The 25,584-nt window shown below is 41.2% G+C and overlaps 1 protein-coding gene across 13 annotated transcripts in view; it reads left to right on the forward strand.

The window, feature by feature from the left end:
• The window catches only part of UNC80 (unc-80 homolog, NALCN channel complex subunit), a 228,312-nt gene that overhangs the window by 162,305 nt on the left and 40,423 nt on the right, over positions 1-25,584 (forward strand). For all 13 annotated transcript variants that reach the window (XM_032354642.1, XM_032354650.1, XM_032354649.1 and 10 more), the window contains 10 exons: positions 2,835-3,018; positions 6,744-6,838; positions 8,463-8,552; positions 9,260-9,361; positions 11,315-11,495; positions 13,083-13,351; positions 15,227-15,361; positions 16,829-16,967; positions 17,848-17,944; positions 22,633-22,803. In XM_032354642.1, coding sequence (XP_032210533.1) covers positions 2,835-3,018; positions 6,744-6,838; positions 8,463-8,552; positions 9,260-9,361; positions 11,315-11,495; positions 13,083-13,351; positions 15,227-15,361; positions 16,829-16,967; positions 17,848-17,944; positions 22,633-22,803 — 1,463 coding nt within the window. The remainder of the gene's footprint in view (positions 1-2,834; positions 3,019-6,743; positions 6,839-8,462; positions 8,553-9,259; positions 9,362-11,314; positions 11,496-13,082; positions 13,352-15,226; positions 15,362-16,828; positions 16,968-17,847; positions 17,945-22,632; positions 22,804-25,584) is intronic.

Consider the following 25,584-nt stretch of genomic DNA (forward strand, 5'->3'; position numbering starts at 1 on the left):
TTTAGTCTCTAGGAATTCTCCTCCCTTCCAGCTTCTTTCATCTCTAAACATTCTGTGGGGTTGGCGAGAGAAAAGATCTTTGTTGTTGGGAGGTGGAGGGAGGGCAGCAAAACATCCTCCAGACAGAGAACTTTGAGATGGAAAAACAAAGCCAGCCACTCTATGCCATTCATACAGAACTGTATTCAGACAGGGAAGGGGGGAAGACACCAATCCAAGGGCTAGACAGCTATTTTCTGCAAAGCCCAGGCCTTAATCCACAGCTTTTATAGAGCAAGGGCATGGCGATGAGGAATAAGGGTAGCCTTCCCGCATTCTGGGCAGGGCCTACCTTCACCTCCAAGGGACTTGGGACACATAGCAACAAGGGAAGTCACTGCAGGGACATGAATGAGATGGAGGGCCAACATTAGAGTCAGTATTGTCAGCACTCCTACATTTGTTCAGCATTCTGTCTCCTGTTCAATGTTTGCTCTGGCTCCTCCCTTTGTGAGATAATGTTCTCTATCTGATGCCTGGCTGGTGGAAGCCAGAGCCCACAGCTGCGATGACCTCAGTCTATGGGCCGCCAGTGGCACTTGCTGAGAGACAACCTCACCTCAGCTCCTGCTGGTGCTAAAACACCCCTCTAGATTCTGGTTGCATGTTCCCTATGGCTCCAGCTTAGGGAGATCCCTGGCTACAGCATTAGGCTCAGTGACACCAGTCTGTGGTGATTCTATCCAGAAAGTTCTCTGGTCAAACTTTCTGGTATTTCTTGGTCCTATGTACACAACAGAAAAACCAAAGGTAGGTTATCAAAGCCATATGTCAGGGCCTTCCTCAGGTTAAATATGTGCCCTACCATGTTTGTGTAGCATTCCAGTTGGTATCAAAAGGCTCTGAGGTAAACTTCTGTCAGTGACCCTAACAGAGACTGGAGGCAAAAGTCCCTTCAGTGTGTCTGCCCATTCCCTCGGGTCCCTGGGTGGGGGAGATGCTCACCTGGACCACTGCTCTCCATTGTCCTCCAGCCTTGGGAAAAGAAGATGGACATTTCATTTCCTGTCTTCCATACTCTTCCCTGTCAACTCTAAATAAGCCTTAATGGCAGACATAGATCCTCCCATCTAGGTAATTGACAAGCTAATAGAGAAAAGATCTGGCAACGCTTTGGCTTTGTTGTATAACCTTGTTTTACATGAATATAAATTCCTATTTTTCATTTCTCTCTAAACCCTAATCTTTCCCCAAATCCCAAGTATATGGATGCTTTGAATGGACTAGAGGAGGGGCCTTATAGTCAGAATGGTAAAACAGTGAAGGACAAATTCCTTTTTCAACCATTACCCTTATCATGTATCTCTCTTTTCTAATGACTTAAGGATATGTATAGTGGGCATGTTGGGAGCAGTGACCCATCTCTTCTAATTTTGTTGGGGACTATTTATTTAACTGTGACCCAGTGACCTCCACCCTGGGGTTTGAGCCCATCTCAGGGTATATGAAAACTTTTAAAGGGATTAGGTGCTTAGATAGTTTTAAGGAAATAAATCTCCAAATCCTCAACTTGTGAGCATGCCTGCCATCTCAAACTTCATTCTTCTACTGTTCACAAGAAAGGCCCACCCTGACCAGCCCAGATATCACCAGATGCATTAAAGATGTGAAATACAGAGAAGGAATCTGATGTACTGCATGAGTTTTAAGGAAGCCTCATTTATGATGGATCAAGGCAAGAGAGGCAGGCAGAGAGAGAGAGGAGGAAGCATGTTCCCCACCAAGCAGAGAGTCCAAAGCAGGGCTCGATCCCAGGATCCTGAGATCATGACCTGGGCCGAAGGCCAAGGCTTAACCCACTGAGCCACCTAGGCACCTAGATCAAGGCACTTTAAACCCACAGGATGGTCAGTAGCTCCTTCTGAACACGGATACTGTCCCCGTCCTTTAATAAAATCACCTTTTTGCACCCACGCTAAAAAAATAAACACAAAAAAACACACAGAACACACACACACACACAAACCCAATAGGACTTACCACCTTTTCCAATCTTTGATAGATTTCTCCTAGAGGTGAGGTTTGGCCCTCATTAGGGTGGTTAGCCTTCAGAACCACCAAAGCAGGTTAGGTTAGTAACACCATAGGCTGATCCTTTCCACATAACTGGAAAGATTTCTAGGATTAAATTTTTCAAGATATAATCGATAAAGCCATGAGGGGGAAAACTTTGATGTTATTTCTTTATGATTTTGTTGTGCACTGTTGAATAAAGTACTTAAAACTAATTTCATCAAAATTTGTTAAAATACATATTTCGATTAGTCAATCCACCTTTTACTTCAATGTGGAGAATGTCTAATATAGTGTATTAACAAAAAAAATTACCTTATGATGAGACATTTTAATATGTACAAAAGGACACAGAGATTTTCAAGATTTTAGGAGACACAAAGAAAAATCTGTCAAGTTCACCAATTCAGCCAAGGACAGTGTTCACTGGTTCACTGGTTAGACATAATCCAATCTGCAAATACTGTTTCAGCAAACGTCACATAGAGCTCAATTTGGAGTGGCCTCAGTACCTGAACTACCAAGTGACTTGAAGCCTGGAAAAACAATCTTCTGCTTTTGTCTTAAATCAGCATTCCCATGATACACAAAAACGTATGTCAGCCTGTTCTGGTTGGCTTTCCAGTTCTGCTCTCTCTTGCTCACGGCCACTGAAAGAATTAGAGGAACCATTGAACAGAGAATATGAAGGAACAAAAGAATATTTGATTAAGAAAAAAAGAGCCAATGAGAATGTTTGCTCAGGGTTCTCATGGTTTTGTGACCTCTTCCTGTTCTTCTAGGTGGGATTAATCATGTACTTCGTGCGAACCCCCTGCGAGTGGGGGATGGATGCCATTTCAGCCACCCTGACTTTCCTGTGGGAGGTGGTGGGTTATGTAGAGGGCCTCTTCTTCAAGGATCTCAAGCAGACCATGAAGAAGGAACAGTGCGAGGTAAAGCTGCTGGTGACTGCTTCCATGCCAGGTAACCCATTACTGCTATTGGGTGACATAACTTTTCTCTTTGTTTAAGCATATAAATAAACCTTTTAAAGACCAGCTGCCTCTTTCATTCTGAGAAGATTGTCAAGAGTCCTGACCCTGGTGTTGAGGGCTTCAAAGAATTTTTGTTTAATACAATCTGAAGAAGTACAATAGACCCTTTAAAAGTCAGCAGTTGCCAGATGAAAGGGGAGACATCAGAACCGAGCCACGTGCATCCGTCCTTGAAGAGCAGCCAGGGTTGAAGATGTATTTGAGTCTATCACACAGGGCCAGCTGAACAGGGAGTCTTTCTGAATGAATGTTTGGCACCACAAGGGGAACAATACTGTTTGCATGGCATGGACCCCAGATCTTTGTAAACTCCAAAGAGACGGCTTTATGAAGATTTGGAAAAGGGACAAGCAGGAAGAAAGAAAGGAGAGCAACAAAAGAACATGAAGTGTGATGTAAACTTGAGCTAAGGGTCTTTTTCACTCCTGATAGTTTGCTTTTCCTTAAGATAGAAATTCTTCCAAGGCTTTATCCTGGTTCAGTGACTAAGAAAATATGAGATGATTTGTGTATTAAAATAAAGAGAAAGACACAATTTTATAAAGATGAGAACACAAGTTACGGCAGTGTAGAAGTCTGCATTAAAATCACATTACTGTCATTTATTAATATAGTTAGTATTAGCTTAAAAAAAAAGTACACCATTTTTCAAGATTTCTTTACTCATGGATAAAACAAGGATGTGAGTCATATGGCACAATCATGAGTAATCAATGCGTTTAGGTAGATAAAATACTTGCTATCATACCTGACTCATAGCAAGCATTCCATAAATGGAAGTTGTGTATTTATGTGTTCAATAGGTTATCCAACAAGGTGATCATTTTTTATTATAGCAAAGAAGCTCATGTTGTCATTCACAGACTTAAAAACAGCTCATTAAAAGTCAAGGTATATCATGACATTCACAAAGACTTATAATGAATGAATGAAGTAGAATAAGTACTAACTCCCTAGCCAAGTAAAATACAGAAAATGTAAATTTAAACTGCATTCCAGGTGCTTGTCATTGTTTTGCTAATATCTCTGTTTATATTTTCTCAACCATTATTGCATGATCATCTCATTTAAAATACAGGGATATAGTACCTGTTGCCATGTTTAGGGTTTGAATTCTGACTCTTGTGCTAAATAAATGTGTCTTTCAAAGGGCTGATATCCAATCTATAAAGAACTTCTCAAACTCAACACCCCAAAAAAAAGATAATCACATCCAAAAATGGATAGAACACATGAACAGACACTTCTCCAAAGAAGACATACAAATGGCTAACAGACACATGAAAAAATGTTCATCATCATTAGCCATTGGGGAAATTCAAATCAAAACCACATTGAGATACCACCTTACACCAGTTAGAATGGCCAAAATCAACAAGACAGTAAACAATGTGTGTTGGAGAGGATGTGGAGAAAGGGGAACCCTCTTACACTGTTGGTGGGAAGGCAAGTTGGTGCAGTCACTTTGGAAAACAGTGTGAGATTCCTTTAAAAATTAAAAATAGAGCTACCCTATGACCCAGCAATCGCACTACTGGGTATTTACCCTTAAGATACAGATGCAGTGAAAAGAAGGGCCATCTCTTCCCCAATGTTCATAGCAGCAATGGCCACAATCACCAAACTGTGGAAAGGGCCAAGACACCCTTCAAAGGACGAATGGATAAAGAAGATATAGTTCATATATACATTGGATTATTACATCTCCATCAGAAAGGATAAATACCCAACTTTTGTATCAACATGGACGGGACTGGAGGAGCTTATGCTGAGTGAAATAAGTCAAGCAGAGAGAATCAATTAACATATGGTTTCACTTACTTGTGGAGCTTAAGGAATAACATGGAGGACATTAGAAGAAGGAAAGGAAAATTGAATTGGGGGAAATCAGAGGGAGAGATGAACCATGAGAGACTGTGGACTCTGAGAAACAATCTGAGGGTTTTGGAAGGGAGAGGGGCGGGGGGGATGGGTGAGCTTGGTGGTGGGTCTTATGGAGGACACATATTGCTTGGAGCACTGGGTGTGGTGCATAAATAATGAATTTTGGAACACTGAAAAAAATCAAATTAAATCAAAAAAATAAAATCTACCATATTTATAGCTAAAAAAAGAAGAAGAAGAAAGGAAAGAAAGAAAGAAAGAAAGAAAGAAAGAAAGAAAGAGAGAAGAAACATCCAATAAATCTAAGCAATATGTCCCAACAGCCATAGGCTTAGCCTCTGGACCAATCTCAAAAGTGATGTTATTTGTTGCCTGCATTCACAGTGGAAGAAAATGTTAAATTTCAGTCAGAGGTTAGTGCGACAAAAGTGGGCCCTGGGGGAAGAGCCCTGCTGTGGGAAGAATGGAGTTTACCCCCAGTCACCAGTCTTCACATAACACCTTTCGTCACACCATGGGCCAGATATTTAAGATCTATCCATCGTCTTGTTTAATCCTCAAAGGACACTACAAAATAGGCATCATTGTTTTTGCTCCATACCTAAACAAACAGTGATGGAAGTTACTCACATGTTTTGCTTGAGAACCCGAGGCTTGTGTGGAGGAACAGTTTCAGGTCCCAGTCTGCCCACCTGCAGATGCTGTGTTCTTCAGGCTCCGGGGAGGGGGAGGGAGAAGCCAATGTTGTGGGAGGTGTTTCATGTATGGTTTCTAACAGTGACCTGCAGTGGCCAAATAAACTTAACTTCTATTCAAAAAAACAAAGATACAGATGTCGTGAAAAGAAGGGCCATCTGTACCCCAATGTTTATAGCAGCAATGGCCACGGTCGCCAAACTATGGAAAGAACCAAGATGCCTTTCAACGGACGAATGGATAAGGAAGATGTGGTCCATATTCACTATGGAGTATTATGTCTCCATCAGAAAGGATGAATACATGAATACCCAACTTTTGTAGCAACATGGACGGGACTGGAAGAGATTATGCTGAGTGAAATAAGTCAAGCAGAGAGAGTCAATTATCATATGGTTTCACTTATTTGTGGAGCATAACAAATATCATGGAAGACAAGGGGTGTTAGAGAGGAGAAGGGAGTTGAGGGAAATTGGAAGGGGAGGTGAATCATGAGAGACTATGGACTCTGAAAAACAATCTGAGGGGTTTGAAGTGGCGGGGGGGTGGGAGTTTGGGGTACCAGATGGTGGGTATTATAGAGGGCACAGATTGCATGGAGCACTGGGTGTGGTGAAAAAATAATGACTACTGTTTTTCTGAAAATAACTAAATTAATTTAAAAATAAATAAATAAATAAATATGGTTTTGACTAAATTACTTATAAGCTCTTACCTGTAAGAACTTACAAGTCCGTTTCCTTTGTTTTCTCATTTGTAGAATAAGCACAATAATACCCATATCATAGAGTTGTTGTGAGATTTAAGTATTATGCACATAAAATACATATAAAATTATTGGGAACTCCATAAATGGTGGCTTTTGTTACTTAATTGATAAATACTTTTAAAACATCTATTTTGACTAGAAAAGAGTGATATTAGTCCAATACATAATTTATTTACCTTAAGCAGTCACTAAGAGTAACAATAACAAAAAATACCAGCCCACTGAGAATATTTTAATATTTTGTGCCTTACAGATAAATTTGACTAGAGTGGAGTTCAGCTTATGATTGTGTTTGCCTTCTGTAGGTACCAAAACCTTGGTCGTTCACGGACAGAATGAGTGTGATATCCCAACTCAGTTACCAGTCCATGAAGACACTCAGTTCGAAGCCCTGCTCAAGGTAGGAATAGCTTTTGACAGAAATGATTTTTTAACGCACAATGTCTGTGGCCACTTCACTGGTCGTCCATTTAGAATTAAATGATATTTTCCTATCTTCAAATGAATATGTGCATTGACTTACCCCTTGTAGAATCTGCTCCACTACCGTGTACTTCCCCGGTTTACTTCCGTGATCTTCCCCACACCTGCCAACATTGTAGCTCTGCGTTCAGGTAGACAAATTCATCCAGCTCCTCCTGCAACTGAAGCAGAACTTGACACTCTCATGTGTACTATCTCCCCTGGGAATGCTGTCGATTCCTGCTTCAGAGCTCCCTGGCATCACTTGGGGGTGGTTCTGCAGGGGCCCTCAGGTTGCACACGGAAGGAGCTAGGACAGGATCTGGGAGCTGCTGATCCTGCCAGGGACCCTTTCTCTGGCACTTAGTTGCACAGTATACTGTCTGACTTCCACATACAAAAATGAGCGAAGAAGCAGAACAATATACCTGAGAATAAATCAGGTGAGTCAAGAAAGTATCTTTAATGGTTATGGCAGTTGTGCCCTTCAGCAGAAAGACAATCCATTGTTACACAAACGGGTAAGGCTTTTAAGGTAAGGTAGTAAGTAAAGTACTACAGCGATTCCCCATCGATCTGGATTCCAAACTTTCAGTAAGCTGATTTCCTAGAACACAGCTCCAAGCCCAGACAGAAGCAGGAAGTGCCTCTGAAAAATTCAGTTGAACCAAACGTGTATATCTTATTTCAGTACAAAATGCCTCCTTCGGGCCTTACCCAGACATTGCCAGAGAATTTCTAAGGCCCAGTGCAGCAAACTTCAACAACCACTCCATTCTCCTACTCACACTGAATACTAGAGTAGCAGGAAGGCAAACAGAGTTAAGTCCCAACCCTGATTCTACCATAACCATTGTGCCCTAAATCGAACAGGACCTCTCCAGGCTCATATTCTTTTTCACCAGTACTGGGGTACTAGTGCAGGGTATCCAAGTTACTGACATGGAGGGCATCGAGCTCAGAAAACAGTATACAATAATGGCTCAATGTGTTGTAGCTTGTGTTATTTTTAATGGCGTTACCAAACATGCTTTCTTCCTGGCGTTGAGACCAGTAGATGCCACTGTGCCTCCACAGTTCACTCTTCAGTCTGAATTTATAATTGTACATCTTTTAGCACTTGGAGAGCAGATGGTTTATATTACACCACCAGTCTCTATTATGTCATTCTTTGGGCAACTGTGTATCCAAATCCAATGTGTATCCATACCTATATACATATAAAAAGTATGCAATATCTATAATCCTTAGAATCCTTTTTTTTTTTTTTAAAGATTTTATTTATTTATTTGACAGACAGAAATCACAAGTAGGCAGAGAGGCAGGCAGAGAGAGGAGGAAGCAGGCTCCCTGCCAAGCAGAGAGCCCGATGCGGGGCTCGATCCCAGGACTCTGGGATCATGACTTGAGCTGAAGGCAGAGGCTTTAACCCACTGAGCCACCCAGGCGCCCCAATCCTTAGAATCCTTAAATTTACTTTGTTTTCGTGATATTTGTATCTTCGAGCATACTAGCTGGCACATGGTATGTTCTCCATAAACATTTGTTTATTCTTGTTCTAGGAATGTCTGGAGTTTTTTAATATCCCAGAATCTCAGTCAACCCATTATTTTCTCATGGACAAAAGATGGAATCTTATCCACTACAATAAGGTGAGACTGGGCAGTGATGCTCTCCTGCTGAGTTGTGTCGGAAACTTGTCATGCCTTTCCTGAATGTTGTTCTCACTCGGGGAGCCATTGCTGTTCAGAGGTTGGGAGTACGGCCCCTTCGGTGACACCAGCTTATGTCAGTGTAGCTTTGGACGAGCCACTGCACCTTTGTGCCCTTCATTTTCCTTGTCTGTAAAATGAAGAGGATGATAATAGTATCTGCCCTACGTTGCAATAATTAAAGGTGATAAGGCAAGTTAAGCATTCATTATTACTACCTCCTGATGAAAAATTAAGTTGCACATATATTAAGTATGTGTGTCTGCTTGGAATTTTTATGTCCTTGTTCTTTTTTTTATTATGTTGAGTGTGACCCTGGTGACCTGACCTAATGATCAAAGGGCACCTCAAGGCCATCATTTTAAAATGACTTTCTTCCTCCAGAATGTCCTTTATTAAATTGCCCTTGGCTCCTCTGCTCCTGATGGAGCACCCTAGTGTTTGGAAAGGATGCTAAGCCTAGGTGGTTTGATGCTTTTCTGAGGTGGGGATTTTTCTTCCCTAGGATTTTATAGAATTGGAAAGCATAAATGATAAAACCTTTAGAAAATACATAACTTTGCTTGACATTTGGGTAAAGAGGAAATGAGAGTCAAACATTTAATCATCTGAACTCTTTTTTGTCTCTTTGTGTAATCCTGCCACAGACATATGTTCGGGATATTTATCCTTTCCGGAGATCGGTATCCCCACAGCTGAACCTTGTGCATATGCATCCGGAGAAAGGACAGGAGCTCATTCAGAAGCAGGTGCCTGCCCTCCTCTATTTTATTATATGGTTTTATCAAGTCATTGGGATAGATGATCAGTGAATGTGTTGCCAATCCTGAGATTCTGATTCAGTCCTCTCCAGAGAGAATGGATGGGTAGATCCTCAATCAATAGTTCCCAAAAATCATGTGTTAGTTTTCATAATTTGGATCATAATGTAAAAGGATCAAGGAACACTCACTTGGATTAATGCTATGACAAATCACTGGGTATAAACGCTAGAAATCTTTGAATTTATTTATCTCCTGGTTTCCAAGTTTTCTTTTCACATTTTTGTAAACCAGGATTGGAAGTACACAAATGTCACTCTAAGAAAGTTGCCACAGAGGTTTACACTAATTGGGAAAAATAAAATAAAAGGGATCAATGTATAATGCCTGGGAAAAGCACTGAGCTAAGCTGCAGAGACTTGGACACAGTCTTAGCTCTGCCATTGACTGGTCACCTGGCCTCAGGCATTTACTAATTTCCCTTAAAACAGGAGGAGACATAATCAAGCAGTTGTACTTAAATATATGATTGTAGAACAAAATAAAGAAATTCACTATTTGTATGAGAAATATAACAGTAGTCCACAATTTGAATAATGATACAATTTTATTATAGTTTTTGTGTTAAATTCATTTTTTTTTATTTTTAAAGATTTTATTTATTACAGAGAGAGAGAGCACGTGCACTCTTGCACATGCCCAAGTAGGAAGGATAGGCTAAGGGGGGAGGAAGGAACTATCAAGCAGACTCCACACCAAGTGCACTCAACAGGGGGCTTCATCCCAGGAACCTGAGATCATGACCTGAGCCAAAATCCAAGACCTTAATTGACTGAGCCACCCAGGCACCCCCCCACATTAATTTATTTTTAATAAAATGTCTAAACAAGAATTTCGGGATAATTTATCTTTTCTGTTTCTCTGCACATATCAAGGTTATTTTGACATCAAATGATTCAAAATAACTTCATGAAATGAATGAAAATGGCATAGAATTAGACCACTTAAATAATTAAAAATATAGTTAGCATAAACAACCTGAACTGCAGTGGAAAGAAGCAAGTATTACAAACTGTGAGGTATTGGGTCTTAAGTATACGTAACTGTATAATTTCTAAACTAATTACCCCCAAGTTATCTCAGCCCCTGATTTTGGCAGCAAAAGAATTAAAACCGTAATCAACATAGCACTTCATTAGTGTTTTCTTTTTATGTTTAAGAATATGTTTTTAAACTGCATAAAATGGAGCTGTTGTTCTACATACACTCCAATTTGGAATTTTAAGATTTCTTTCTGAGTTTTGCAGGGAAACTGTAATATTCAAGCCTGTGGTTCTGGCCCTGGAGCTTCCTCAGCAGCTTTGGACTGCCCATGATAGCCCCTACGCACCCATCATCAATAGAAAAGGAACAAAGAGAAGGGACCAAGAGAATCCTGTCCATGCTATCTAGGTCCCATCAGCTTTTGTCCCAAGATAGGTTCTGCCTGGATCCCATTTCAGTCCTTTTTTAAGAGAAAAACCCAGAACAGCTTAAGGCATCAGTGGAAATGGTAGAGGCACTTGGAACTTACTGACTGGCTCCTGCTGGAAAAAATCTTCCACAGTGTGACATCCAGACAAATGGGCTCTATTTAATATGGAAGGATTCCTGACAATGCTTGCATTGTGCTCCGGCAGCCTGCAAACCCCTGAGAAACACTTCCTTCTGTGGAACAGGCGGGTACAGGAAGTAAGAGTCAATCAAGCATTGTTTGCTCTTTCGGTGGGGTAAAGAAAAAAAAATTTCTCCCTCAATTCAACACTGCCCCCCCTTGATTTTTTTTTTTTTTTTAATCAGCTGCATTTGCCATGAAAGATTTGACTTCAAGATCTTCACTCCTTTTAATTTCAGGGTTGCTAATTCTCCTTTTCCTCTGCTCCTGCTTTTGTTTGCTGCCAGGTGTTCACTCGGAAGCTGGAGGAAGTCGGGCGGGTTTTGTTTCTCATCTCCCTGACTCAGAAGATCCCCACAGCCCACAAACAGTCCCATGTCTCCATGCTCCAGGAAGACCTCCTCCGACTACCCTCATTCCCCCGAAGTGCTATTGACGCTGAATTTTCACTCTTCAGTGATCCCCAAGGTATCAAAAAAAAAAAAAAATGCATTTTTTTCTTGGGCTTCCTATGCCTTTGTTTGGTCCTCAGCTGGAAAGCATCATTACCAGCCGAAGTTTCTCTAGGCCCGTGCTTCTCAGCCTGAGGCATCAGAATCACCTGGAGAATCTGATAAACAAAGATTGCTGGGTCCACCCTCCCCAGTTCCTCATTCAGTAGCTCTGAAATGGAGCCCAGGAACTCAAATTTCAGCAAGTTCCTAGGTGATGCCGATGATGCTATTCCAGGGATCAAACGGAGACCACTGTTCTTAACTAACCATAAGCAGGGATGTTTGGCTTTTGTTTTTTTAATTTAAATTCAATTAATTAATACATAAAGTATTATTGGTTTCAGAGGCAGAGGTCAGTGATTCATCAGTCTTATATAATACTGTACTCATTACATCACGTACCCTCCTTAATGTCTATCACTCAGTTACTCCATCTCCCAACCCCTGTCCCCTCCAGCAACCCTCAGGTTGTTTCCTATGATTAAAAGTCTCTTATGGTTTTTCTTCCTATCTGGTTTTGTCTTGTTTTATTCCCCCCACCCCCATGATCCTCTGTCTTGTTTCTTAAATTCCACATATCAGTGAGATCATATGATAATTGTCTTTCTCTGATTGACTTATTTAGCTTAGCGTAGTACCCTCTAGTTCCATCCACCATGTCATCGCAAATTGCAAGATTTTATTTTTTGATGGCTGAGTAGTTTTCATATATATATATATATATATATATATATACCACATCTTCTTTCCATAAGCAGTTGAAGCAGTAGTATGGTATTGTTAGGGTAGGTAGTAGTAGGTATTATTACTTGACTAAGTGAAGATCAGGTGTTCATATGAACTTCAGGAGGCAAAATTCATTTACAGAAATCAGGACAGTGGTTTCCTCTGAGTTGGGGGGGTGCAATGGAGCTCCTAGGAACTTTCTGAGATGATGAAATGGTCTATATATTGACTAGTGCGTTGGTTACATGAGTGTGTATTTTTGTCAAAAGTCATGGAACTCTCCATTAGAGATCTGTGCATGTTTGTTTTACTCTGAGTTACACCTGAATGGAGAGTTAGTTAGAGACAGAGAGACAGAAAGAGACTCTCTTTGAAGCCTTGCAGGGTGACTCACTTATTAACTTAAGATATTCACAATTAGCCTCCCAGTGTTCAATGTCTTCTCCAGCCAGAAGCTCCAGAGCAAAAGGTAGAAAGAGCTCTAGTCTGTCCAGGAGTTTAGAGATCTAGAACCAGACCCAGCCCTGCCATTTCCTTTCTGCAACAACTAACTTTTTTCTCAAAGCCACAGTTGAAGCAGTAGCAACACGCTGCAAATACCAGCCGTGTCTTGCCTACAGAGTCGAATCAAAGAGGTGATGATGGAAGTCCTTTGAGAACCAGGGAGTGTGAGACCAGCGGCAGCAGCGTGTGCTGGAAGCATTTCCTCAGCACATCTTCACATCCCAGATTGGAACAAATGGGAAGCAGCAGTGCCCTCCGCTGGGCTCGTCCTCCCACGCCGACAGGATTGGCGTGGGGCTAATTCTGTCTCTGCTGTTTCATGTTCTCACAGCTGGCAAGGAGCTGTTCGGCCTCGACACTCTTCAGAAAAGCTTGTGGATCCAGCTCCTAGAAGAGATGTTCCTGGGCATGCCGAGTGAGTTTCCCTGGGGAGATGAAATCATGCTCTTCCTCAACGTGTTCAACGGGGCTCTGATCCTCCACCCGGAAGACAGCGCCCTGCTCCGGCAATACGCTGCCACTGTCATCAACAGCGCCGTGCACTTCAACCACCTGTTCTCTCTCAGCGGCTACCAGTGGATCCTGCCCACCATGCTGCAGGTGTGGCTCAGCCTCCTCTCCAGAAAATCACCTGCCCCTACGGCAGGTCAACAAGACCTGTACTAAGACTTTTAAAGGATGGAGTTATCTGCTTTTGTGGCAGTCGACAGCACCAAGTGAAATCTCCCCAGAATTTTCCGGAAGGTCACAATACCCTGTTCTATCTATCCTGAGATATCCCAGACCTGGAAGAGGCTTTCCTATTTCCTCTATCCACTCTTTGAGGGGTTCCCAAAGTGCTGTCACTGAACCAGAAGCATCAGCATTGCCTGGGAATTTGTTAGAAATACACATCCTTGGGCCCCACCCCAGACTTCCTTAAGCAGAACCTGTGGAGTCAGGGCCCGTTCATCTGGACTCTTACAAGACCTCCGGGGGGTCTGATGCCCTAGAAGTTTGGGAATCACTGCTCTCTTTACTCAAATGTATGGCAAGTGTCCCGATGATGTTTCTCCTGAGAGATTTTCTGATCTCTGAATCGAGATTTCTGCTGCTATTAAACTTGCTATGCTGAGACTGCAGGAGGTTAAGTCAGCAGGACCAATTTCCATGTACTCAGGTCTCATGTGTATCTGGCTATGTTTAGGAGTAGTGGCTGAAGTTCAGACAGAGCTTAGGGGCTCATCGCAGTCCTCTACTTCTATGGAAGTTTTAATAAAAATTATTAAACTGGGGACACCTGGGTGGCTCAGTTGGTTAAACATCTGCCTTGGGCTCAGGTCATGATCCCAGGGTTCTGGGATAGAGTCCCATATCCCTGCTCAGCAGGGAGCCTGCTTCTCCCTCGCCCTCTGCTGGCCGCTCTGCCTACTTGTGCTCTCTAGCTCTCTGTCAAATAACTAAAGAATTTTTTTTTTTAATTATAAAAGTAATTCATGCTTGTGCAAAGTAGGGTTTGTTCAATCTACAGGGGCAAGACATTTTCTTGAGTATCAGGCCTCTCCTATTTTTAAATAGCTGAAATTTTCTCTATTTTTATGACTTTTTTACAGATTTCTAAAAATAATGAATGCTTGTTATAAAATCCAGAAGATAAATTTTAAAGGAGAAAACAAAGATCATGCATAACCCTCCTTCCTAGATAACCATTTATTCATACTTCTTGAAAATCCTTACACTCTATCCTGCCTTTTTTTTTTTTTTTTTTTTGAACAAAAGTTGGATCATACCACATGTTGGAGTTTGGTACCTGCTTTTCTCACACCACACTAAGAGTATCACAGGCATTTTCTCATGTAGCTACATTCAGTGCTAGAGCATCCTTCTAATAGCTACATAATATTCTGTTGTTTGCATATACCATAAGTCACTTAACCTATCCCGATTTATGAATAGTTTCATTTGTTTGAAATTTTCCACTATTGTAAACAAAATTACGTAGGAATTCCTGTCTATCCATCTTTGTACCTTTGTCCAGTTCTTTTCTTGAGATAAATTCCTAGCTACAAACTCCCTAGGAAAAAACATATTCATGTTTATTACCAAATTTCTCACAAAAGAGGTTATACTCTGTTATACTCCCATCTACCAGCGTATTAAATTAGCCGTTTCTCTCCACGCTTCCCATAGCTATGAGGTCTTTTGTTTTTGTTTTGTTTTGTTTTTGTAGAGAGAGAAAGACTGTGAGGGGCAGGCGGGGGGAGGGCAGGGAAGGGGAGAGGGAGAGAATCTTAAGCAGTCTCCATGTTCGGCACAGAGCCTGGCACGGGGCTTGAACTTAGGACCCTGAGAGTATGACCTGAGCCAAAAATCAGGAGTCAGATACTTAACCGACTAAGCCACCCACGTGCCCCTCCATAACTATGAATTTTAAAAGCAAACACAACTCTGATATGCTGTTGAGGCATTTTCTGAATATGTGGCATTTTTCCACAGGTGTACTCCGATTATGAAAGTAACCCCCAGTTGCGTCAAGCCATCGAATTTGCCTGCCACCAGTTCTACATTCTACACCGAAAACCATTTGTGCTGCAGCTGTTTGCTAGTGTGGCCCCTCTCCTGGAGTTTCCTGTAAGTGAGCTCTGGGGAAATAAATGTAGGCCAACCCCATGAGAAAAGCAAAGGCTCTTTTAGTTAGAGTTTGCTGTAGCAAGGGAGTTCGCCACTTGGGTCTTGGCAAAGACTCAAAGGCAGACGGAGGAGTAAGAAAATTCTATGGTGGAGAAAAAAATCAGGTATGCCCTGATTGGAGGCTGTTGGTGGGGGGGAGCTGTAAGCAGGCTAACTAGATGTGAGCCATCCTATTTAATTGGCTAAGGGTATATATTTGTCTTTCTCTGATTGGTCTAGTTGAAAGCAGGAACAAGGAAGGATTCCCTAATCTGTCAGTTGTCATCAAGTCCTCCATTTGGGGGCCAATGGTTAAACGGGTTATTGTTTGGTTTCCAGTAGAGCTAGTAGTCTGACTTCCTACTAACCTGACTTGTAGCAAGCTGGCTTCCTGGGCGGATTACTGGGGACAATGATTTGGTTTCCTGGGCAGGTTACCACAGGTTATAGATCAGAGTTCTATTTTTATATATGACCTGTTAATTTATATTGTCTGTTTGTATAATCAGTGTCTCAGCTCTCTTTCTTCAACTGGTGGGGTACGAATCATAAATTATTTCTCTTCATTTTTCTTCAACACTCATCTCTGCCTGTAGGATATAGATAGGCCAACTCCCCAATTTTTTGTACTCTGTTAATAAAAAGGAAGAGATTCCTGAGTCTCATTCCTTTCTATCACTGTCTAGCACTCACGCTGCTTTTCTTTTTCTTCAGAATGCTTATACCACATCACATGTCATGCGTGTGTTGCACTGATATATATCTCTACCATACCCCAAAATAGAATTTAAGCTCCATTAAAGCAAGACCTTCATCTGTCTTTCTGTTTGCTTTTGATTTGTTTTTAGTTGTTTTGTTTGTATGCCTTTTTTGGTTTTGTTTTGTTATAACCTCAGTATATAGAATTGTACATTGCACATAGTAGGAATTTTAGAGGGATTTGTTGTTTTAATGAATCAAAGCCATTTTAAATAGCAAGATTTTAAATGGCAAGCATCTCCATTTGAGAGTTATATTATCAAACAAGACCTGAAAAATGCCCAGAGTTATTAAAATAAACGTCTATTTCCCCAGACATATTTGATGTGTTCAACTCCTACATTGCAAAAGCCCCTTTGGGAATGCTGAGCCCTTCCATTGCAGACCAGAGGAGACATTTACATGAATTGTTCTGGAGGTCTACATATTGCTGTATTTTTAGGAGTTTGTACAAATATCTCTTTGTACCAGATCAACATACAATACATCCCTTGAGAGCCCAGTGTTCATTCCAAAAATCATGTAGCAGCACTGCTGGATCCTGGGAGCTGCATGCCAAATCGATGTAATTGTTATCAGTGGTGGTGCATGTGAGATTTGAACTCCTGATCAAACCACATTAATGCCAAGGCAGAAATCAATAAACTAAAATAGCCTTTCTTCATACAGGATGCTGCCAATAACGGACCCAACAAAGGCGTGTCGGCCCAGTGCCTGTTTGACCTGCTGCAGTCCCTAGAAGGAGAGGCCACTGACATATTAGACATCTTAGAGCTGGTCAAAGCTGAGAAGCCTCTTAAATCATTAGGTAAAAACAGAAGTTGCCCTGACCTTCCCTTTGTAGATTGTAATTTTTTTTTAATGAGTCTATTTTAAATTCTATATTAAATCAAAACAGAAAGAAAAATGGAAGAGTGGTATAAATTGAATGAGTACATTTCTTATCTCCTGTTTTTTCTTACATTTCTTGAAAATCTTAAAGGTGTCTGGCTGGCTTAGTCTGTTAGATGAAGCATCTAACTCTTGGTTTCCGCTGGAGTCAAGATCTCAGAGATCAAGCTCTGAGAGGCAGGGATCAAGCAGTGCTGTGGGCTGGGTACTCTGCACAGTCTGCTTGGCCCTCTCCCTTCCCCTCTACTCCTGCCTGCAAGCGCTCGCTCGCTCCCCCCCACCCCCAAAAAAACAAGATCTTCAAAAAAATTTTTTTAATTTCTTGAAAATCCTAAAGAGTATGGAGTTCTCTACCATGGAAATTGTATTAAAACGGTGTCTGATACTACACTGCTCTAGTAACACAGTGTTCAGAAAATTAGGTTTTTCCAGACAGTTCTAGGTGAGTAACTCTCTAAAATGGTCTTTTATGATCATGGAATGTGTAGAAGAGAGAATTCAACGATAAAGTCTCATGTCTTAGACATCTGCATGTCCTTGGATATCATCTAGTAGGTCAGATTTTTTTCTAAACTACCCCCCAAAAAGCACTATTATTTTTCATCTGATTATTCAAAATTGGGAAACAGAATTTTCAGTCCCTTTAGATGAAGAAATTAATCGTGTTCACAGTGTAGGAATAAAATCTGACAGAGAAATGGCTATAAAATTTAACCGGAATGTTAAGAGTGATAATTTCTTCTTTATCCCTGGCGGACTCCACTCTGATTTTGCACCTTGGCCTTCTGTCCCTTCAGATTTCTGCTATGGAAACGAAGACCTGACATTCTCTATAAGCGAGGCCATTAAACTCTGTGTGACTGTGGTGGCATATGCTCCGGAGTCATTCAGAAGGTAATTCAGCCCTTTATTCTGTGCCTTGTGATAAGTAAACATGGCTAAGAAAATAGAAGTGAGCGGACACAAGGGTTACATTTGCTAATATCATCTTGTAATATTCTGGCAAGGATGTTTTCAATAACGACATCTAGGAAACTTACCATAGTACAGGTTCTGGAAAATACAGTAAATCTTCATTAATGTAAAATACCTAAAATTTGGAATTTGTGCAGCAGCTAAGATATTTAGTCTTGTTCAGGAAATACTGTCCTGACATGTGATACAAATTAATAGCAAACAAAATTCCAGGGCAAACCACTAAATTACTGAAGAAAATGCTTTTCATGGAGCAATAAGAACTCCTTTCCCACAAAGAGCAAGAAGATCAATCTTGCCTGTCATTGCGCCAAGTGTAAGGAACACAAAGGAGTCACATGGGAGGTGTCATCCCTACTTCAGGACGTTGGCTTTGGTCTGATTTATGCACTGATACGCAACATGGAAATCAGTCTCATCTTGCTATTAAAAGAGACCTTTTAAAGACAGAGACAGTAATTCAGATGAATCAGGGATAGCCCCCTGTTATGTACTTATAGGTCCCTAAAAATAATAGAGCTACATTCCTTTAAATGCACCCTGAGGTTGGCTTAATCAACTCTCTTAATGATATAATCCTCAATTATATCAATATTGGGCAATCTCTCCCTCTCTACTTCTCAATCCACTTTGATCTTTTCCTGTAATATCTAGCTCATGAACAAAATCACAGGTTACATGCTATCATATTTTTCGTATAAGGATCAAGCTGGAAACGGGACCGCCTTGAAAATTCAGTGTGGAGGGAAGAAGTCCTACCCTGTTGCCAGCTCTTGCAAAAAGAAAGAAAACAGCGGAGCTGGTTTTGCCAGTATATCTTTGTCAGTTTTTCTCTCAGATTAGTCTTTTTCCCTCCCCTAGAACAAAATGAGGAAAGGGGCAAAGAGGGACCAGGACTCAGATTAATTGATTTCTCTCTGCATGAAAAATGAGTAAGAAATATCCACCCACCCCCAACCCCAAGATTCCCGGCTTTTTTTGGTGTTAATCAGTGGGGATTCAATATCATGCCTGTGGTCGACCAGAAATATGGCTATGGCCCTCAAGGGAGCAAACCTGCAGTCTATAATGATTGTCCTTCTCCTCCGTCCCTTGGGCTCCTCCTATAATATCACAGCTCCGTAAATGGCGTGACAGGGGTTGAAACCCTGTGTCAAGTTAACTCCAAGCCCACTCTATTTGTGGGTACAGAAACACTCCCTATCCTATTTCCTATTCCAAGTGTGTCCAAGTACATTGTTAGTAGGATGTCTCAGAGGATCTGCAGTGAGAGGAAGTGATATCCAGACACTGCAGTAGTAAAATGCAGAAATCTCCTCCAATGTCAAAATGCCAATGACCTAGAAAACCCCCAGATTTAACTAAAAATTTTTTCCATTATCAAATTTCTGGTGAGACATGAAATCCTCTCTCAAGTTAAAATCGAAACACGCTGAAATCAAAAGGAATTCAAGTTCACAATCAAATTCTCTTGTCATTGTGAGCTAAAGGCCAAAGTCCAATCTTGTTACGTTAAATTAAAATTAAAGAAAGAATTATCCTCCCTAGTTTGCTATTCTGTTCTGTCAGAGGGGTTCCTGAATTTCTGCGTAGACTCAAGGTGTCTTAAGCAGCTGTCCCCTGGGATCTCTCTCAAGGAACAAGTACAATTCTTATAATACTTCAGCACTGGTAACACCGAGTCCCTATTGTACTTAAATTTTTAGAGTAAATGTATTCTATTTAAATACAACATTTATACAAAAAAATTTTTTAAAAATAATAACTTTATAGTTGTACCAATGTTGATAAAGTTAACCCATCTACACAACGACCACTCAAATGGAAAAATCAAAGGAGCCACTATCCTACATTACAAATCATCTTTGTCTATTTCTGAACTCTATTCAAGTGAAATAATATAGTAGGTACTTTTTAATGTCCCGCTTTTGTTATTCAATATTACTTTATGAGTTTCCCCCACATCATTGTGCATCACCAGTTTGTTCTCCAGTATTTAATGTCTATGCCACAATTGATTTCTCATGGACAGATTTCTGTGTTATATCCAATTTGAGGCCATTACAAATACTGCTGCAGTGAAATGTTTTTGTATGCGTCTTTGGGAGCTCATGTGTCTGTATTTCTGTAGGTGAAAATGCTGTGCTAAGTCATGGAATATCTGTATGTTTTGCTTTAGTAGATATTACTTGTTTTCCAAAGTGGCTGTGTCAATCTCCGTTTCCACCAGTGGCGTGTGCATGTCCCAATACTCTGCTGCCTCATCAGCATTTGATACTCAGTCTTTATTTTAGCTTTTTTTTGGGGGGTGATATTGATATCTCATTGTGTGTTTTAGTTTGCATTTCCCTCTTCCAAACTGGAAGGTTTGGAAGCTCTCCCGATGTTTAATGCAATTTGGATAACTAGTTTCGCAAAGTGCCTATTGAAGTCTTCCACCCATTTTTAAATGAGTTTATCAGTGTTTATTTTATTTGATATGTTGAATTTGTCCAAAGAATCTGATGTAAGTCCTTTGAGCTTATATGGACTGAGGTGCTGGTAAACATTTAATAACCAGCTCTCTGGGGGAATAGAGTCCCTGATACATAGCATTGGTAATTTGCTAATATCTAGAAATAGCTGAGTATGGGATACCAGCCTGACATCGTTGAACATGGGGTTGGAAACAGTTGCATATATAGACTGCCTTGACCTGTTAAATGTCCACTCCTGCACACCGCTGGTTATATGCATTCAAATAACATCTCTTACTCTGTAACTTATAATTTTACTCACCTAACATTATCTTTTAATGGATAGAAGTCTTCATTTTAACGTGGTCTAATGTATAACTATTTACCTTACTATTTAGTGCTTTCTGTGTCCCCTTAAGAAATCTTGGCTAACCCAAGCTTATGAATATATACCCTTCTAGTATCTGCCAAATGCTTTGTTGTTTTTACCCTCAATTTTTGGTGTGATATAAAGTAAAAGTCAAGATTTCTTTTTCCCATATAGATACTAATAGGCAATAGACAAAGTACCATTTATGGAAAGGTTAGCATTTCCCATTGCGTTGCAGTGTCATTCTTGTTATAAATCAAGTATCTGTGGATTTGTTTCAGACTCCTTATTTTGTTCCACATGTCTGTCTGTCTCTCCTTGTGTTATGGGGTCAGAGAGTACAACAGCCTGGAAAGAATTCTTTTTTTTTCCCCCGCCAAGAAAGAATTCTTGAGATGTTGTAAGGTGCAACTTAGTGAGTTTATTTAAGTAGCAAGGGGACAGGACCTATGGGCAGAAAGATCTGTACTTTTTTTTTTTTAATTTTTTATTTTTTATAAACATATATTTTTATCCCCAGGGGTACAGGTCTGTGAATCACCAGGTTTACACACTTCACAGCACTCACCAAAGCACATACCCTCCCCAATGTCCATAATCCCACCCCCTTCTCCCAAACCCCCTCCACCCAGCAACCCTCAGTTTGTTTTGTGAGATTAAGAGTCACTTATGGTTTGTCTCCCTCCCAATCCCATCTTGTTTCATTGATTCTTCTCCTACCCACTTAAGCCCCCATGTTGCATCACCACTTCCTCATATCAGGGAGATCATATGATAGTTGTCTTTCTCTGCTTGACTTATTTCGCTAAGCATGATACGCTCTAGTTCCATCCATGTTGTCGCAAATAGATCTGTACTTTTTGCTCTACGACGCTGGTGGTTATATGCTTCATGCTCAAGGGGAGGACGACACGCAGGGAATGTTGGATCATAAATGCCTTCTTTGAACTTCTCATAAAACTACTTTTGCAAGATTTCTCTGGTACTTCTCATTCAGTTCGGTATTAACTACGGCTGAGACACATAGGCAGTCACGAGACCCTTTAAGAATGTAGCAACCAGCCTGTGTTTGATACCTATGGGACCTATGCAGGCTCTAGGTCAGCCTTCTGGGCTAAAGGTGAACGTCTTTCTGCTTCTATCCCTCATCACTTGCACCAATACTATGCTGTCTTAATTATTATAGCTTTATAAGTCTGGCTGGTGTTTGTTCTTACTTTTACCATCAGTGTTTCTATGTACTCACATTTAACATGTATCTCTCACTAAGATGTCGTTGAGATTTTTCATTATTCACTCCAGTAAGCAGCCATTTTCCAACCTGCATCACAGACGCTGTTTCCACAGACTCTTTTCTTGAAAACTGCTTAACCTTTAAGAAGCCAGCCTCCCAGAGAAGGGTTTTATCTTGTCTACATTTTGTTTCAGCTGAAAATCACTCTTAGCAAATCCCCGAGTGGCAGCCACATTGATCGTCATGACGCTGACTTCTCTAGACGGAGCCACAGCTCCGCCAACCATTCCATGGTCTCTCCACCAGCTGTCCTTTCGCTACTTTTCCCCTCCCCACATATTCTCCCAAAAAGCAAGCAGAACTGCCTCAGCTTTTACTGGGTGCTCGATTAATTAGTGAATCAATTGATTAATTGGTGTCGGTCAACCTTCCCAGCAGCTTTACTAACTCTTGGCTTGGGTGGGGCGGGAAGGGGTCTCAGAATCAGGCTGTTAATTGCTCCCAAGTATAACCCAGCCAACCCAAGTGACTGGCTTTCTGATTAAAGTCTTCAGATGCTGATGGTCTTGGAAGCTCTAGTTCCCTGTTACCTACAGAAGCTAAAGAGACAGACATCACAAGTGGAGACGGTGCCTGCTGCCCGAGAGGAGATTGCAGCCACAGCTGCTCTGGCAACGTCCCTGCAGGCCCTTTTGTACAGTGTAGAGGTCCTCACCAGGTAATCCCATCACGAAAATAGTCAGAGCCTCACATGGTACGTAGCTGCCAGAAAGAGGAAGAAAAACATGGCAGCTAAAAATCCCTAAAACCCTGTCTTTATTGACACACACCTGCCCAAACCCAGCCCTTTGTGGCTTAAAACTGCAAACATTCTCCAAGTTGTTTGGATAAATAATGCTAAGTACTCTGAATGATGAATAATAACAATAGTGATGATACCAAGAAGACATCTGCATGCACCTAAAACAGTCCGGGGCGTTTTTAACCCAGTGGTGAACGAATCGTTTTGTAAAAGGGCTAATGGGGTGAATGTGAAAATGTGATCCATATTTTTATTAGCTTTTATATTATTTTATGAGACATGAAATATCTGTAATTCCAACTAAGCTGCCTTTTATTATTTTACTGCTTGTAAAGAGTTGTGTTTGTTTTTTTGTCTGTAGTTTCAGAAACTACATAACAAAAGTAAACAACAGAATTTTATTCTAATGCTAGAACTCAACAGATCCTCTGTGGGGCAAAGCTCTGTGGTGCTGGGATAGGGCCTGAGGAATTTGGGAATAGAAAGGTACATTGACACCAGAGTTCAGCCCTAGACAAAGTACCAAGAAGTTAGCCCTGTCGCATGGGTCTTGGATGCAGAAGCAGAATGCGCTGAGAGGCCAGACGGAGATGGGAGGGAGGATGGGCAGACAGAGTGAGAGGACTAGGAAGAGGAGGAGGCAGGAAGCTGTGCAGATACCTGGCTTGCTTTCTCTGTTCCCGTCCAGAATGAGCTAGGAGATATTGTTCCCCGGAGCAGAGGTGGGGATGACTTCTCCCTCGGGTGGTGTCTCTACTCCTCCATCCCATTTGGCCACATCCTTTTACCCTAAATTCTGTCTGTGATTTACTCCCACCAAAAGGCACCACCGTCTCCTGCCCCATCTTGCCCTGTTAATGAGAAGTAGCTGAAATCCCTCCATCCAGGAAGGACTTCTCTAGCATGTACCAGCAAGTGAGAGAGGGAAGGAGATTATGATTCATTAAGTCAGTGTATATTTAGTTTCTAATGATGGGCTATATTGCCAACCTAGGCAAGCAAGAGTGTAGCCCAAAGGCCCTTGGCAGACTACCACTGTTGAAGGGCCCATATGCACCTGGCTGAGGGGATGGGAAACAGTAGTAGAACAGGGAGCCATGGCAAATTGCCTCTTCCAATGGGACCCACTCCTAATGCTTTGATGTTGGTTTCCTGAAAGTCCTAGAAGGAAGAATATCCTAAGGAGAAATGCTACTTTTACTCTTCCTTCCGGGCCTCTCTGGTTCTATCACTAGCATCTTCATGCAGTTAGAATAGAGAAGACTAACCAAGTCTTCCCACGGGCTGCCTTTGTTATTTCTCCTCACATCATACAATCTCAGTGCTTTCCTCCTATCTGTTCTTTTTATCAGAATAGGTCAACTAACTTATCCAACATTGACTTACCCAAAATTCCACCAAGAGTGGAATGGATGGAGCACTGACATTTAAAATTCTGTGACTCTAAATATTCCAGTGTATTTAACATTCTCTTGACAGAAGGGAGAACTAACCTCATTGGTCAGCCAAGAATAAGGTTGGCTTTGCCATTTTTACAAGTAAGAAGAGCCCCATTTCACTTCTGTTCTCCTAATTCCTTTACTCATGAACAAATATTGATCGTCACACACAAAGAAGCATATTACTACTGTGTTAATGCTAGTTTTCTGTTGTTATGTAATGCATTAGCACAAATTCAGAGGCATAAAACCAAACATCTTGTATTTCATAGGCCAGACTGGGCAAGCTCAGCTGGTTTCTCTGCTCAGGGTCTCATGAGGCTGAAATTAAGATGGCGGTCAAGCTGGGCTCTTATCTGAAGGCCCTGGGGAAAACAATCCACTTCCAACACCATTTAGGTTTTTGGTGAACCCAGCATCATGCAGCTTTAGGTCTGAGTTTCCACCTCCTTCCAGTCAGCCACAGCCACTCTCTACTTTAGAGGGTACCAGCCTTTCTTCCTACATGGCCCCTTCTGTCTTCCAGCCAACAATGGCGCCCTGAGTCCTTCTCATGCTTCAAATCTCTTTGTTCCTAGCAAAAGAAAACTGCTTTTTTTTAAGGCCTGATGCAGTAGGATTAGACCTACCCAGATAATTTCCCTTCGGCAGTGTAAAAGTTCATAATCACAGGGGTGATACCAGGGGAGTGTAGGGGCCCGGGGCCCTCTTTAAGTTCTTCCACAACAATGGCACAGGAAGAGAAGGTCTAGTGTGATTATTAAAAGCTTACTTTCCAGCCACACCCAGCATACAGAAAATGAGCATCATAAAAGCAAGCCTGAAAGAGTTCATACAAGACTTCTTTGGAAAGCTGCGTCACTTCCATTGCTCTCAGAGGTCAACAGAGAGACAAAGATTACCTAGGATTTAAAGTAAACCCTACAAATATAAAAGCTGTGAGATGATTCAGATCTATTTCTGAGCATCTAAATTACTGACTTATAATAGATACGAATTTACTCATTTTTCTGGGTAGTCTTAAGTATAATTTTGCCTAGAAGGGTTCTTTCATTCTTTGATAGTTTTTTCAGAAAAATAAGGTAGCTGATTACAATGTAAGTGGCCAAAATGTTATGTACATCTTTACCTTTCACTTACAGTCCAGAACAGTTAACTTCCTAGTAATCTATCAAGTTGAAAAAGGAGCTCTTGACTCTCACTGAATCGTAAAGACTTAGAAGCCTGAGTTCATAAATGTCTGGTTTGAAGTGTCATA

Source organism: Mustela erminea, chromosome 8 (genome assembly GCF_009829155.1).
Source record: "Mustela erminea isolate mMusErm1 chromosome 8, mMusErm1.Pri, whole genome shotgun sequence".
Lineage (NCBI taxonomy): Eukaryota > Metazoa > Chordata > Mammalia > Carnivora > Mustelidae > Mustela > Mustela erminea.